The sequence below is a fragment of the Asparagus officinalis genome, chromosome 6, assembly GCF_001876935.1.
Source record: "Asparagus officinalis chromosome 6, Aspof.V1, whole genome shotgun sequence".
NCBI lineage: Eukaryota > Viridiplantae > Streptophyta > Magnoliopsida > Asparagales > Asparagaceae > Asparagus > Asparagus officinalis.
In genome coordinates this window covers 40,530,461-40,547,337 of record NC_033799.1, presented here as the reverse complement: position 1 = coordinate 40,547,337, position 16,877 = coordinate 40,530,461, and the positions used below count along the sequence as shown (strand labels likewise).

Sequence of the window (16,877 nt, the reverse complement as noted above, 5' to 3'; positions counted from 1 at the left end):
TGGGATAAAAAGCGGAATGGAGTCAATTGCTTCTGCAATTTGAAAGACCGATCCTCGTTTTTACACAGAAGGAGAGATATTTAAGGAGCTTCAAAAGTTGAAGGCCTCAATGAGGACGCACAGCTTGTAGCCTACGACTATCTTACTAAGGATACGGCTCGAGGAAGGAATTTCATTGGGTTACCAATTCATCGGAGGAAAAGGTGATTGGAGTTAAGCTTGGATGGGCATCACACAATCTTGGTATCGGTACTAAGAGGTAATTTAATTTACACTCTAATTACATGTTTGCATTTTACCACCTAGTTCGTAAGTTTAAGGTATAATGACAAAAAAACTGACTAACATTCCTTTTCCTAATATAAAAGTCTTCCTGCCTTTCATAACAAAATTCATGTTTACCTTGATGTTTCCGATGAGCATAGTAACCAGTATGAGTCCCCATGTTATGGTGATGATGTTGAACACAATCTCCAGCCATTCTGTGGTGTTCTCAAAGTTTCCGAAAGTGCTGGACAAATACCCAATTGGTACATTATAATTTTAGGAAATGTTGCTAAAATGTTCAATATCTAATATATTGTTTCTTGTTTTCCATAGAAGTTCAGTGTACTTTTTTGATTGATGGACAGTAAACAAGTACAAATATCCACCATTAGTTCCTTGCTTTTCTAACTAAAGTTTATGTTATTCACATTTCATGAAAATTCTTCCAAAGCATGATGATCAGCCAAGTAATTGGGGCTATAGTGGTTATGAATCTGTCAAAGTTCTTCCACTTATAATGCTAGTTTTGGCCGTCTACGAGCCACTTCCATCATTTCTGATGATTAGTCTTAAGAAAAGAACCATGATACGACGAGTGATAGTTTCATTTTGCTTCTAAAAGAATGTTAAGACTTTATTTTATAGGTTTTTGATGTTTATATTCTACTTATTTGATTTTTTTGAATTAATTTCAGGGGATGAAGGATGCGAGATTGATGTTTTGATGGGCTCACTAAAGTCAAAAACCAATGACTTCGGCATATTTTTCTCTCTGCCTTTGATTAAGATTCTCTATATGAAATTGATTTTAATAGACTTTGTAACTAGAAATGGATTATACTTTATATTAGGAATATCATGATTTGTTTTGGTTCTTTCATTGATATTTCTTTCTGTAAATATTATGTGTGAGAAATGTTATTCTTTAATTAGTGGAATTGTGGTTATGCTTTTGCTTGTTAATATTTACAAACTCGATGTTGATGGCCACTTAAGTTTTTGTGTTAGGAAATTGCCCTTTTTTTTAAATACATGTTTATTAACCTGTTACTTCCTAAGATATGAATGATACTAATTTTGAATAATTATGCTTGAACTGCATCATTGTCTAGAGCTTATTCAGAATTATCTTTCTTCACCTATGGTTATGAATAACTTACAAGTCCAAGACCATGTAAGATTATACGCAAATTAGAGTCATCGTAAATTTGACTAAATTATCTTGAGTTAAGATTGTACAAACATGTTCGGTAACTTGTAAATTTTTTGAAAATATGATAGAATCACAATTTAATTTAACTATTTTTGTAAATTATTTAAAATCCAAATCTAATTCCAAAAAGTATGAATTAAAATTATGTTGTGATAATTTTCTTCCACTTTTTCTCAGAATGGTAACCAAACAAGAGAAAATGACTTTCTTATGAATTTTCTTCTAACCAAACAATAAAAATAATATTAACTTTCCTTACAATATTCTTTCTAACCAAACAATAAAAATAATATTTTTCTTTTTCTTTTTCTTTTGCTTTCTTTTTTTACTTTCTCTTTCTTTTCTTTTTCTCTCCCTTTCTCTCAAACCAAACATAGCCGAAAGGTCTCACAGCTTTTGAGTTTGTTAGAAGATGACAAGTGGCAGTGGGAAGTTAGAAAGATGGCTAAAGGAGCGAGGGCTGTTTGGTTGGCTATAAATAAGGAAAGCTATCATAGAAAACCTAGTTTCGATTTTTTTATTTTATTTTTTTATTTTTTCGCTTGGTTTCTTAAATCTAAAAAAGGATATAAATTAACTTTTGATGATTTTTTTCCTATTTTTGATTTTTTTCCTACTTTTTTTCTTTGGTTCTAGGAAATCAACAAAACAATTGGTTTATCTCGGTGGACCTCACAATTAAATATTTTTAATATAATTTAACTAATTAATATTATTTATGGGTCTACTGAATGAGAAGATTTGCTTGATGAATTGTAAAGTTTCCCTGCAATTAATGATGTGGAGGATCAATACCAGGGGTTTTGCTTGTAAGCCCCCTGAGAACTTCTATTACCACTAAATCTGTGAGTATTTTTCACTCACACTTATATTATGTATGGTCTAACATGTAATTTCCCAAAGATGAAAATGCCCTCGACCATTAAAAATTTAATGTAAATAATAAAAAGGGTATAAGGCTGATCTTGTGATGGCTAGGGGAAATCTTCTCTTTCTTGGTCATGTGCATGGCACGTGACGTGTTAGAGTTAATAGTATTAATTAATTTGGAGGACTAAAGTGAAACATCTTCAAGGGAGATTTACTAGAATAAAAGAATTTAAGAGGCATCACGTGCAAAATCTGTTAGATGTTTTATAGAATTAAAATACTTAAGGGAAATTATATGCAAAAACCCCAAAATTCGGGGGGTTTTCTTTAAAATTAACAAACAATTACTGTAAAAGCTCTCCTTAGAAAAACATATAGGGAGAAAGATATGACACTACTTTTTACCGGTACGTATGTACGCTAATATTTTTAGAACTGGGGTTTATTACCTTCCATAGTCAAACATGAGAATAAATTTTCGAATATTCTCGTGTTATGCTCATGTGCTAATTATAGAACCTTTTAAACCATATTATTTGTGGAATTTATAGTTAACCACAGCCAAGTTCTATTATAAGCTTATCACAATTTTATTTTAAAATAGATTAAATATAATTCATAACATTAAATTCGACAAACATCATAAGAAATTCTAAAATTAACATGTGAGTATCAAACATGCATATTCGGATAAATATTCTTACGTTTGCATAACAGAAAGCATCGATCATGTCTGGACATTCCAGGTTGCACAAGTGTTGTCAAAATCAAGTTAGGGTATAAAAGAATGATATAGCAATATTGATTTTTTCCCATAAAAATAGGGGTTTTGAGATATTAGTCTAGCAAATCTTACGTATTGTAAAACCCAAAGCCCATAACTAACCTCAAATAAGCCCTTTGGTCTAACACCGTTAATTTAACCCATTAATGGTCCTCAACTACTCCGCTGTATATCTTGCCCCAAGTAATAAGCGTGAGCAAGTCTACAACATCACGTTAAAGCCCATTAATGGAGCGCAAAGTTTTCTTTAGCAAGTTATGAAGAAGTCTTGTAGAGAGGTTGTGTGATTCAATACAATGTTTCCGATCATAAAAATCGGTCTTGGTAAGATCATTCGATTAGTACTCACTTTATAGAAAGTTAATTAGATGCATGAGCGATATAGTCAACAGTGTTCAACCAATTAATATTTAAGCTCCTCCTTGTTGTCTTTCGTTCCTCCTGCAGTGAGAGGAACAACGATTTGGTATTCGCCGTATGACTATTTTCACTCCTAATCGAGTTAGTTTCTAACAGAAAAGGCTAACTTGGACTAATTTGGGACAAGTTGTAGGTTTTGAGGGATTTATTTAAAAATATATATCAGGATTTGGAGGACTTCTTTCAAAGCACATAAGATTTGAGGCACCAATATCTCGAAAACCCTAAACTATATAGCTAACTTTATTGATTTAACAATTTACTAAACTTCTAATTTACTAACTAAATTTGTAGTTATATTGGTCATAGTTACTATTTACACAATAAGTAATATGTCACAATCCTAATTCACGTAGTCCATGAATATAAATGTAGTCCGAAACTCCACCATTTTGAATTCTATCGAAAAATTTCAAAAAGTCTATCTAAATATCTAGCACAAATTTCTTTAGTCTTAATAAAAAGTCTAGGATGTATGATTATTGGGCAATTGTCCTAGCCTAACAATCCCAAACAGATAAACATCCTCTCGATTTAGAGCTTGTTTGGTTCCGCCATGTTAATAATTTCTTAGAATATCTTCTTCTTCTTCTTCTTTTTGTTTGTTTTGTTTGAGGGGGCATAAATCTATAGAAATGTTCACCCAAAATGAGACTTTTCTTTAGAATCCATTTTCCTAGCTTTTGAGCTTGGAAATGGGATGAAAGCCACTTTTAGCAATGAAGTATATATATATATATATATAGTGTTTTTGGTAATAAAATACTCCGACAAGGGCTTTAATTGCATAATGCAATCATGGATTTTTTTACACTACAATGAAGGGGGGAAAGATCAAACTCGAATGGTTAAGGAATAACTTTAGTAATGTACCGATCGATGCGACTGATGAGATCATTAAGCGCTATGCCCGTGCATATATTTTACATATGATCGGTACTATTCTGTTTCCGGATTCCACTAAGGATTCCGTGCACGTGAGATGGTTACCGCTTCTTGGGGACCTAGAAGAGTGTGGAGAGTTATCTTGGGGGAGTGCAGTGTTAGCCTACTTGTATAGAGAGATGACGAAAATAGCACTCGTACAAAATAAAGAATTGAAGGGCTGCCTCACTTTGCTGCAGATATGGTCATGGGAGCGATTGCATATGGGAACACCTGATTTGAGGGAGGCCCGCGCTCTCGATGGGCATATTCCGTTAGGCTGCAGGTATTATTAAGATGCATGTAATTTTAGTGCTTTATTTCAATATATACTAACCCGTTGTATATAAAATAGATGGAATGTGTCCAGATCTTGGCAAACCTCTCCAAAGGGGCATGAAAACTTTTACAGAAATGAGCTTGATCAGATGGAGGATGAACAGGTATAAAAATTATATTATCTAAATATATTCAATTATGCGATCAATTGTTACCGATATCTAAATATATTCAATCAATATATCATAATATCTTCTTTATAGGTCAAATGGATGCCCTACGAGCTAGTGTTGGAGTCACTACCGGATATTTGCCGAGAAGGTGAGGATGTATGGCGTGCTCGCGTCCCCCTTATATGCTTTGAGATTGTCGAAATGCACGTGCCTGATCGTGTGCTTCGACAATTTGGACTACGGCAACATATTCCAGCGCCTGTGGAGAGAATAGAGAGAGATCCAAGAAAAGGTGCACATCGTGCTAATTGGCAAATAATTCGCCAAAATTACATCCATAGGTGGGTTTTAAGGGAGGAACAGGTAGTGATGGAGAGGGCTGATGCACCTGACCTAGGTGTGTACCCGCGGTGGTATTGGGGGATTACTCGTCGGTGGATATTTCAGGAAAACAAAGCCCCGAAGGAGTACATACCAAGAGGCCCAGTCGAGAGAGAGTTGGTAAGTGTATAAGAAAAATATACAATTATTTTCTGAGTTTTATTTTCTCAACATCCACTTGATAATAATTTTCTTTCGGTTTTTATTTTATAGGTACAAGAGCTCGAGGAGCTTTCTACTATGGCACATGACGCATTGAGCACGACTACCGAGCAGGAGCCGAGGAACATGTTCCTTCGAATGATAAAAAAGATACGGTCGGCTCTTCAGAGGACGCGTCACGCAAACCGTGATGGACGGGAGGAGCAACCAATTGAGTTTGGGCGGCGACGTCGACGAGGACACACGAGGGCGGGATCAAGCTATGCGCATGATGAAGCTGGCGGCTCACAGCAGACTCAGGCCGAATGTTCACAGGAGGTTCGAGACGACACGGATATCATGCACTCCCAACTTCACACACAACCGGACGAGGAACTTATCCGAGCTCACGTCGAAGGTGATCGAGGAAGGGGGAGAGGAAGAAGAGGGAGAGGGAGAGGGAGAGGAAGAGGGAGGGGAAAGGGCGTTGTTGATATTTGTTAAGTTTCGATGGACTTGATAGGATGTTTGCGTTTGAGTTGCAATTTGGACTTGATATGTTGTTTGTGTTGCGATGGATTTGATATAATGTTAAGTTTGCGAATATGAATTGTACGTATTATATTTGTGTTTGTGATTGTATTGTGAATTGATAACAGGAGTATGATTGCATTTTAGCATGTATTATTTGTGATTACATTTTGTACTACAGGAAGTATGAGTTTTCCAAGTAAATGTGGGCTGGAATGGGGTCTGCAAAATGGTCGGGGTTGGGAACCCCGACCATTTCGTCGCTGATGCTTGCTGGGCTCTGCTAAATGGTCGGGGTTGGCAACCCCGACCATTTTGTCCGTGGTTCAGCCCAGCTATCGCTGGGCTCTGCTAAATGGTCGGGGTTGGGAACCCCGACCATTTCGAAATAGGTCTCTTACGAAATGGTCGGGGTTCCCAACCCCGACCATTTTGTTAACCTCTTAACGGGCGATGGACTAAACAGTCGGGGTTGGCAACCCCGACTGTTTACGAAGCCGATTAAAAATTAATCGACCCGCTTTCTCGCCACGGCGCTGACGTGGCGAGAAACCGGGTCGATTTCACGAATTAAAACTTGCTACAGTCGATTTCGGTAATAAAAAGTGAAAAAGTGGCTACAGTGAAAATTTGTTCTATAATCCTACTTATGTTATATTTCTATTTGCAATAGACAAATTTTCTGCTAGTGTGAAATGGTGTTTTTCGAATTAGTGTCAGATTGGTGCTGTTGTCTTGCATTTTAGATCCTTATTTGGGAACTTATTCTAGCTTAAGATTCGTGTTGTTATCTTATGTTTTTACTTTTAAGTAATGAAATTGTTGTTGCCGTTGACATATACTATTATATACAATAGTTTTGATCTGCTAATATTAGAATGATTTTCTTGCATTTTCAGAACAGGGCATATTAATATTATTGTCAAAACGGACTATATTTAGGCAAGAGGCAGTTATGAAACAATGATATTTAGATTCATGGAAAAATTGTTGATGAAAGAATGACAATTATGTAAAAAGAATATGTAGAGCTAGAACATAGGTCTATATGGAATAGGAAAAATTTTATTCAAAGACATGCATCAAATACTATAGTATAAGTGTACATAAATTATCTGTTGTGCTTCAGTTTCTTTTGTATTTGGTTATACACTTATACTGTGTAAAATATAATATATTGGTAATATAACTAGTTTTTCTTTCTAGATATAAAACTCCAACAATATATAAATATGTACACAAGTTTATTGATAATTATTGGAATGGATGTAGTAAAGAATTTTGAGATTTCAATGAAATTTCTCTAAAAAAACATGCAAACGCATGCATAACATAAAAATAGCTGCATCAACACCAACAAGAAACTAGAAACAATGATTCAGATGCCCCGAGAGGCATCTTTTCCTTAATTCCCTTTTTTTTTGGGGGGGGGGGGGGGGGGGGGGTGGTTCACGCGCGCGCAAACGAGCACCGGCCGCAACAGCAAGGAACTATGACCAATAGAGTCAGACACATAGCGTCATACATGTTTTTTCTTGTGATGGTTGAGGAGTTTCTTTATCTGAGGGTGCGGGACGCTCGCGAAGTCTGTGCCTTCCGTACCACCATAGGTCGTTCTTGGGCAAATCCCTCTCCTAAACATAAGGTAGGGATAGGGGGAAGGGGGCCGGGCCTCTCATATAATGAGGGTTGTAGAAAGAGAACCCAGCCACCAATTTTCATTCGACACATTCGCTCACTTACGCTGTCCCCCCTCAGCTTACCCTAGCCCGAGTATGTCGTCTCCAAGGCTTCACACAAAATCTTCACTGACAACATATGCATGCTTGAGTAGGGTCAGGCAGAACCGTTGTTGCCTTATGGGAACTTCCCCCATATTGCTATTAATAGCTTCACACAAAATCTTCACTGACAACATATGCATGCTTGAGTAGGGTCAGGCAGAACCGTTGTTGCCTGATGGGAACTTCCCCCATATTGTTATTAATGTCTTCATGTCGCACGACCTCTTAGCATTACACCAATGAATCCCCAATCCATTGCTTGCTGTGCATTGACAATACCAATAACCACTAATCGTTGTTTCCAAATACGGTTGCCGGTTGACATCTCTTTGAGTTGTTGTTATCCCTTTCTTTATGAACATTATTGTTGTTAGTTAGTGGGAACATGCAGAAGTGTATATATGCATTCAGGTGAAAACTTATAAGCAGCTGACCTTGAAGCCCAATAATTGGTGAGGGACTTATTGTTTAATTGGTTTAAATATTAGTGACAACTTTTCCCGAGTAAAGATGCCTCTTGAAAATGCGTACAATTGCTCTGATGTAAATTTTCACATGATTCATGTAATTTGTAGGAAATCATATGCTCTGTAAAAAAAAAATTGAATCTGTGAAATGGCAGATTTTATTTTCCTTGGTGCATTCTATGAAATTCTTGTTCATCGATGCCATGACCATCCATAATTTGTTGAGGTCTCATTTATTATCACTTTGCTTTACGATTTCTTAATTTTTACATTTATAAGGGCTATTCGTTTTGATTGATATATTCTTTTTGTAGGAAAATGTTGCACAGTTAAGATTGCCTTCAAATATTGGGGTATTTCGTGATTTGGTAAATAACCGTTTAAGGTCTTTGCTAAATGATAATCATTACGAAGCCCTTCGTCAAACCACTTTTTTCCACTTCATTAATCTACCTGCTATACCTAATGAACAAGTTGCAGCCGATTGCTTGCTTCATGCATTTAATCCAGAGCGTAGCTTAATTAGGATTGGGGGAAAATATTTGTGTTTAGTGTTCTTGATATGCATGAAATAACTGGATTGCCAAAGATTGAAAATAGGGTTATAATGGATGGTCCAGCATCTAATACTATATATACTGAGCATGTGTATTGTAAAAAGTCCCAAATAGAGGAGGAGGAGGAGAAGGCCAGTATGGGAAAGAAGAGGAAAGTCGAGAAGAAGGATGTGAATAAAGATAAGAAGAAAGTGTGGGGCACACACAAAAGGATGGCTGATTTAATTATGGAGTTGGTGGGCTCCAATCATATAGCATGTGTGAAATTACTTGTGGCTTTTATTATTGGATTTGTATTATGCCCTCAGCCCGCTAACTCATGTCCATTATGGGCATTTAGATATGCGGACAATTTATTTGCTCTTCGTAATTACAATTAGGTTGGTGCTATGTATGATTTACTACATAAGGAGATGACGAAGGCAAAGTTGTCCATTTCAAAGTGAGCCTTAGAAGAGAGGGAATGAGTCGGGTACATGGGTGGGTTTGCATCGGTATTGGTGGTGAGTTTCAATAAAATTATATCATTTTTTTTACATATTGATAGCTGTAACTAAATATGTTTTTTTTTCAGGTTTGGTTTTATGAAATAGTGGGGGAGCTAAAGTGTGAAATAAAAGAGGAAACCTTACGACCCATTTTTATTAATAGGAAGTCTCGATCCTTTCGGCGAAATGCGATGATGAGGTTAATTGAAAAATCAAAATGTATTAGGAATTTCATTAGTCAAACCACTATATCATCCATTCCTAGCGCATCACGTCATCAATCGGTATATACACTTCATTTTGCTATTGTTGTCTTGTTGCTATCAACTTATTATATCTTTCTTGAATGCTAACCCTTTCATTGTGTTGTATTTGTAGGTGATGACATTACTTGAAGTACACAAATTGCTTGCAAAAAATAGAGAGGAGTATGATGAGCTCATTGAGTTAGAGAACAAGTTGAGTAGTGGTGGTAACGGCGGCAATGAAGCCGAAGATGAAAGTGAAGAGCAAGATTGAGAGGACAAGGAGGACGGTGACGATACAAATGATGGGGAGGATGAGGATGACGATGATACAAATATTGAGGAGAATGACGTTGAGGATGATGAGGGTAATAGAGAAGAACAAGGAGTACAAAGTCATGAAGAGAATACTAAAGATAAAGAAAGGAGTGAGAAATATAGCTGTGGATCTAAATCCAAGAGGAATGAAAAACAAGACGAGATGATTGCGGAAGAGCTAGTTGACGATGATGACTTCTTAGCTATTTCTTTTTCAGGGACATCACCAAGTAAAAGGAACATCAGAGATAGGACCCCATCAATTAAATGGGTCGTTAGAGATAGGAAACATTTACCCACACGTGCATATCGTTCACCTTATACGTGGCTACGAGGCCGTAATGAGAAAAAGGAGGACATAATTAATGTTTCTCAATTGCAAACGTCGAACATGAGTATGGGTTGTAAAGAAAAGAATGAAGTGATAATGTTTTCAAGTTGCAAACGCCTGAGAAGAGAAAGAAAGTTAATAGAGGGACTGATTTTATCCCTAAGAATTGCGATTACCCGGCGAACGAAAAGTTAAATGAAAGTGAGAGGAAACTCCTTGATGAAGTTTGCAAGAAGAGAATGAATAGGTATAATTTGTGAGACACATGTGATTTTTCTTTATACATTTCGTTTTATGTTTTTCTTCCTTTCATATTGCATTTATTTAACTTGTGTATGTTTCATTTGTCATAGAGATGAATTTGTTTAGCAATATGTTACTCGATTAGATATATATCATCTTCTTATTGAAAGGACAATTTCTGATAGTGTAAGTTCGCAATCTTTAATAGTTTTTTTTTCGCATATTTTCATATTTTAGTTGTGATCATTTTATTATGCATAATTTTCAGTTAGTCGATGGTATGATAGAGAGATTAAGATGAAGATTGAAATAGAAGCATGTCCAAAGCACATACGCATCACATGATCATTCTTTGCTGTGAGTATTAGGAAAATTTACTATCATTTAAATTATTTTTTTGTTAAATATTATGGTCATGTTTTAACAGAGCATTACTACAAGATAATCCCGGTCATTGGACAAGACAACTCAAGGGTCGACAGCTTCCACATGCACGCTTTGAAGAATGCGAGAAGATTATTTTTTCTATTCTTAGCCGTAGTCATTGGCATTTGTTGGAATTGATTAAGTCTGAGAATTTTTTTATCACTATTCATCACTCACATACATTAAATATCTTAATGATGCCAAGAAGTTCATGACCAATTTCTTAGCTTGCATAAAGGATGAATGGAAAATAGAAAATATGGATGAGTATAGTATAGAAACACGACAGGTTCCTCAACAGGATGGGTATGACTATAACTTAAAATGTGTTACTTTTTAATAAAATATTATTATTTTATCATGTAATCATTGAATGTGTTATTTTTTTTGTGCAGGAGCTTAGATTGCGGCATTTTCATGATGGGATACATATATTCCATCATCAATGACACACCTTCATTCATTCATTAGAACAATTGTGAACTTCTAAGAGCAAAGATCGCTATTGCATTTATTTAGGAGGAATCAGAAAATCTGTTAGAACATGCTTTTACCGAGGAAGTAGATTCTGAATATATATGTCTTGGATGTCCTTATTATTGAAGTTGTGCAGGAGCTTACATTTTGTGTTGATTTTAGTGTCAATTTTGGGTAGTGTTGATTTTGTACACTGAATATAAATGTCCAGTTAAATTTATTATATGTTGTACGTTATGTTGCATAGTGTGTTGATTTTGTTAGTGGTGATATGTAATTGTTGTTTCATGTTTTAATTATGTTCTTATTATTAAAATTGTATTGTTACAGAGTTTGGGTAGTGGTGATTTTGGATTAATTTTCATCTAATCTCCATGGATTATTTTCATTCAATGTTATGAGCTTGAGTTTAGTGATTGATAGATATAAATGATGCTCTAAAGGTCCACTCTTAATTTTTCAGATTTTAAAAAAGTACAGCTCTTCATAGTAAAGTGTTGCAAGTGTGATGATTCTTGTAGTTGTGATGTGTAATTGTTGTTTCATGCTGCAATTATATTCTTATTGTTGAAATTGTATTGTTTCATAATTTGAGTAAATTTTGGATTATTTTCATTCAACCTCCATGATGTATTTATCTATTGAATTTGAAATTGTATCGTTTCAGAGTTTGGATAGTATTGGTGATTTTAGATTATTTTCATTCAATGTTTAGTGGTAGATATGAAAGATGCTCTGAAACTCCTCTCTTAATTTTTCAATTTTTGAAAAAGTATAGCTCTTTATAGTAAAGTGTATCACCTTATCGTGAAAGTATAGCTCTTTATTGCAAAATATAGCATTTTATTGTCAAAGTATAGCTCCTTATTGATAAAGTATAGCTTTTTAATGGTTCTGAAAATTCTGTAACTTAGTGGGATAAATTGAGAGTATATTTTCTTCTGAGCAATATAAATTTGCGATGACGTGTAAGATGTGTTGCTTGATCAATTATTCATCTCGACGAGAGATCCACTCTTAATTTTTCAGTTTTTAAAAATGTATAGTTCTTTATAGTAAAGTGTAGCACCGTGTCGTGAAAGTGTAGCTTTTTATGACAAAGTATTACACTTCATTGCCATAATATAACTCTTTATTGATAAAGTATAGCTCTTTATGGGTTTTAGAAATTCTGCAACTTAGTGGGATAAATCAAATCAGTTTTTTTTAGCAATGTAAACACTTGATGATATGTAAGCTGTGTTGCTTGATCAATTATTTATGTCGACGAGAGGTCCGCTCTTAATTTTCTAGTTTTTAAAAAGTATAGTTCTTTATAGTAAAGTGTAGCACCTTATCATGAAAGTATAGCTCTTTATTGTAAAGTATAATACTTTATGATCATAGTATAACTCCTTATTGATAAAGTATAGCTCTTTATGGTCTCTGAAAATTCTGTAACTTAGTGGGATAAATCAAATCAGTTTTTTTTCTGAGCAATGTAAAGATGTGATGACGTGTAAGATAATTTTCTTGATCAATTATTCATCTCGACTAGAGGTCCACTCTCAATTTTCAAGTTTTTAAAAAGGTGTAGCTCTTTATAGTAAAGTGTAGCACCTTATCGTGAAAGTGTAGCTCTATATTGCAAAATATAGCACTTTATTGTCATAGTATAGCCCATTATTGATAAAGTATAGCTCTTTATGATCTCTAAAAATTTTGCAACTTAGTGGGATAAATCAAATCAGTTTTTTCTAAACAATGAAAATGTGTGATGACTTGTAAGATGTGTAGCTTGATCAATTATTCATGTCGACGAGAGGTTCACTCTCAATTTTCCAGTTTTTGAAAAACTATAGCTCTTTATAGTAAAGTGTAGCACATTATCGTGAAAGTGTAGCCTTTTATGACAAAGTATAGCACTTTATTGTCATAGTATAGCTCCTTATTGATAAAGTATAGCTTTTTATGGTCTCTAGAAATTCTGCAACTTAGTGGGATAAATCAAATCAGTTTTTTTGAGCAATGTAAACGTGTGATGACGTGTAAGATGTGTTGCTTGATCAATTATTCATCTTGACGAGAGGTCCACTCTCAAATTTCCAGGTTTTAAAAAAGTATAGCTCTTTATAGTAAAGTGTAGCATCTTATCGTGAAAGTGTAGCCCTTTATGGCAAAGTATAGCACTTTATTGCCATAGTATAGCTCCCTATTGATAAAGTATAACTCTTTATGGTCTTTAAAAATTCTGCAACTTAGTAGGATAAATCAAATCAGTTTTTTTAGCAATGTAAATGTGTGCTGACGTGTAAGATGTGTTGCTTGATCAATTATTCATCTCGATGTGTTGCTTGATCAATTATTCATCTCGACGATAGGTCCACTCTCAATTTTCCAGTTTTTGAAAAAGTATAGCTCTTTGTTCTCTGGAAATTCTGCAACTTAGTTGTCTCAGGAAATGTAAAATGTTAATTTTGATAAGATAATGTGAAAGGGTTTGAGTAATGTATAGCAAACAGAAATAACATTAAAATGTCACCGAAAAAACATTAAAACTAACTGAAATAGTTACACTTTTTACGATAATCAAAATAGTTTGTTTTTTTATCTTCACCACCAAAACATAATCGATCAACCTATAATAAGTCCATGAAGATCACAATCAAACTGATTTGAAAATATTCATAAGCATGATATTTGAGTCAGCTATTGGTTGGTTACATGTTCGTCAATTGTGACCGAACTCCTTACATCAGCTACACTTCAACATTCTAGAAGGATTTAATCCAGAATGTATCCGCTTTGTTTTGGCCTTCCTTTACGAATCGAGGTTAATGGAGGTCCAATCTCCATATCCTCATCGGTTATAATTGGCTTCTAATCATCAGGAATTGGATATCTAGGAAAGGAGTAACACTTGCGGTACACCTCCGTGCTGAAATAGTCGGAAATATATGGACACAATAGTTGATCTTTGTGCCTGATTACGGTAGCCGCATGCTTGCAAGGTAGTCCAAGAGCTTGCCATTGGCGACAAGTACACATGCGGTTCTCCAAATTCACTTTAACAGATGGGGAATCATATACTTCATACAAAATCGACGTAGAAAGATTAACATGAAGATAACATGCGCCCTCATTGATCAGAAGAAGATACTCCTCTACACTAGGAACAAGTGGTGTAGTCCGTTTGTTGGATACCTCATGTCTATCATAGCTCATTTTCATCATCTTCACCCAGATGTGATCAACCAATTGCGCTATTGGTAAAAATCGGGCTTTCTTAATCCATGCGTTGAAGGACTCAGCAAGATTTGAGGTTAACCACCCATACCTGCAACCATGTTATAGCTATAGGATTATTCAAATGCATACAAGTTCAAACACACATATCAGAGAATTCAATCACAAAGATCAAAAATATGTAAAAATAGTGTCCTCTTTCCAGGAAAATAACAATTAGCCCAGTTTTGTGGGCTCATATTCAACATTTCAATATTCAGCATTTCAATGAAAGCAACAGATGACTTATTAGCTCGTTGCATTCATGTTGATAAGCATGCATTGTGTAGGCATATGCATCTCTCTTCATAATATGAACACAGTCATCCCTAAGTGGCGTTGGTAACCCTTTCTTTGACAAGTTGTTCTTATAATTGGTCATAAAATGGCGGATGTAATAACTGTGATATGAACAAGGGAAGCAATTCTTGACGGAATTTTAAAGTCCTTTGTCTCGATCAAAGTTTATAACCAGCTCATCCTTCAGAGTATATGGATCATCAGAATTGTACAATATGTCACGAATGCATTCGAGGAACCACTCCCAATTGCTCACATTCTCGATTCCACAAATGCAAAGAGCGACAAAAAACATTCCTCCATCTCCATTCAAAGCGCTAGCAACAAGGTTCCTTTGTACCTATCAAAAAGATGGGTGCCATCGAATTGGTCTACATCCATCGACAAAACCCTTCCAACAAGCATAATATGAGATAAAAAAATCTAGTAAATCTGCCATCTTCGTGTTCTAGATGGATGATTGATCTTGGGTTAGTTTTCATAACTTTATCCTTGTACCATCTAAGTTGTTCATATGAATGTTTTGCATACCCATATAACTCCTGTTGAGCAAGCTCTTTCCCACACCAAGCTGTTCCATAGGGGATGTCAACACTAAACTTTCTCAGAAGCTTCTTTTTAAGATCAATTGCACGGTACGTGGGTTGTTCTTTTAGTATGGATTTCACGATATTTGCAACCCACTTATGAGACGCCCGTGGATGTCCCTTCTCTCCTATCCCTCCTTTGAGACAACTATGTGCATGACTAATTTTCTTCACATAAAACGTTTGCAGTCTGTACGACGGTTACAATGAACCATCCATTCACAATCAACAACCTCACATTTTACTATCAATCTTCTAGGTTTATTTTTCAAATAATCAAAGTTAAAACTGAGCACAATTGAGTAATTACCGAGACTTTGCCTTAGATGTTCAACATCATTAAATTCTTGTCCAACACTTCTAATGGCATGATACCATGAAATAGGAATCTGAATACTAGATCTCTCAACTTCACGTAATGCATTTTGTGAATTGGATGGATTATGCGACGAGGATGCATGTTGTTCCAAAAGAGATATGGTAGGATTCCTGCAAACATTAAGCCGTTACCTTATTAGACTAGCAACTAGAAACATAAATGAAAATTCTTGTGTAGTACTATAGCTCATTGGCAACATATTATATAGTCCTAATTTTTCTTTCAACTACAGAAAAATTAAATAAACATGGATTTATTTTGTGAAATATGGAGCTTACAATATACAATAAGTTATTACCTTATATGAATGGTGTTTGCCTCTAGACCAAATAATATATCTCAATATATGTCAACATGCATCTTAACTATCTTCTTCTTGCAACTTAGATGTACATTGAATATTGTTGACACATCGACATCATCATGGACACATACAAACAATTCTTCTGTATATGGGACTTCATAAGTCAACTTCATTGGGCTTGAAAAAGAAGCAATTCTACTTTGTACCTCAGCCACTAAATTACTGAAAGTCCCCTTGATATCCATTGGAATCAAATGATTGTCTTCTCTGAAGTCCATTATTGCATAATACAGCTCATCATCCATTACTGAAGTTCATAAAAAATAAAATAAGTGGGGAACTTAACTAACAATCAAATATTACCAAACAAACACAAGTCTAACATGTATTTTCTTATTGTATATGATATAATTCAACATCGACATTCAATATGCAATTCTCTACATCTCTGCACAATATAATTCAATATCCATTCCTAAATATTCAAAGACTAGATTTTTCTACATTCTATAGAAATGATAAATAAATGGTTTTTATTTTTCATGTCAAATAAAGAAAATATAGAACTTTTACATTGCTCGGATTTTCATAGTACTTTTTAAAGAAAGTATAACACTTTTCTAATACTCACTACACGTGATATATTCAACAAAATAAAGGTTTACTCATTTAAAAATTTAGATTTTTCAACAAATCAAGATATAAAGATGGAATCTCAATCACT

General features: G+C 34.9%; 1 protein-coding gene and 2 long non-coding RNA genes across 5 annotated transcripts; 2 read left to right on the top strand and 1 right to left on the bottom strand.

The window, feature by feature from the left end:
- Positions 5,363 to 6,091, top strand: LOC109845456. Its single transcript, XR_002248366.1, has 2 exons — positions 5,363 to 5,431; positions 5,525 to 6,091. It is a non-coding gene; the product is annotated as an uncharacterized LOC109845456 (long non-coding RNA).
- Positions 8,230 to 11,556, top strand: LOC109845505. Of its 3 annotated transcripts, XR_002248382.1 has the most exons (6): positions 8,230 to 9,294; positions 9,366 to 9,563; positions 9,658 to 10,420; positions 10,527 to 10,602; positions 10,685 to 11,148; positions 11,238 to 11,556. It is a non-coding gene; the product is annotated as an uncharacterized LOC109845505 (long non-coding RNA). The 3 variants fall into 3 exon arrangements; XR_002248381.1 differs by having other exon boundaries at positions 10,527 to 11,148; XR_002248383.1 differs by lacking the exons at positions 10,527 to 10,602; positions 10,685 to 11,148.
- LOC109846084 lies at positions 14,179 to 16,458 on the bottom strand. The gene is made up of 5 exons (XM_020415307.1): positions 16,289 to 16,458; positions 15,781 to 15,959; positions 15,382 to 15,454; positions 15,224 to 15,274; positions 14,179 to 14,635 (listed from the first exon to the last, which is right to left on the bottom strand). The coding sequence occupies exons 1-5, from the start codon at positions 16,456 to 16,458 to the stop codon at positions 14,179 to 14,181; spliced, it is 930 nt and encodes a 309-aa protein (XP_020270896.1).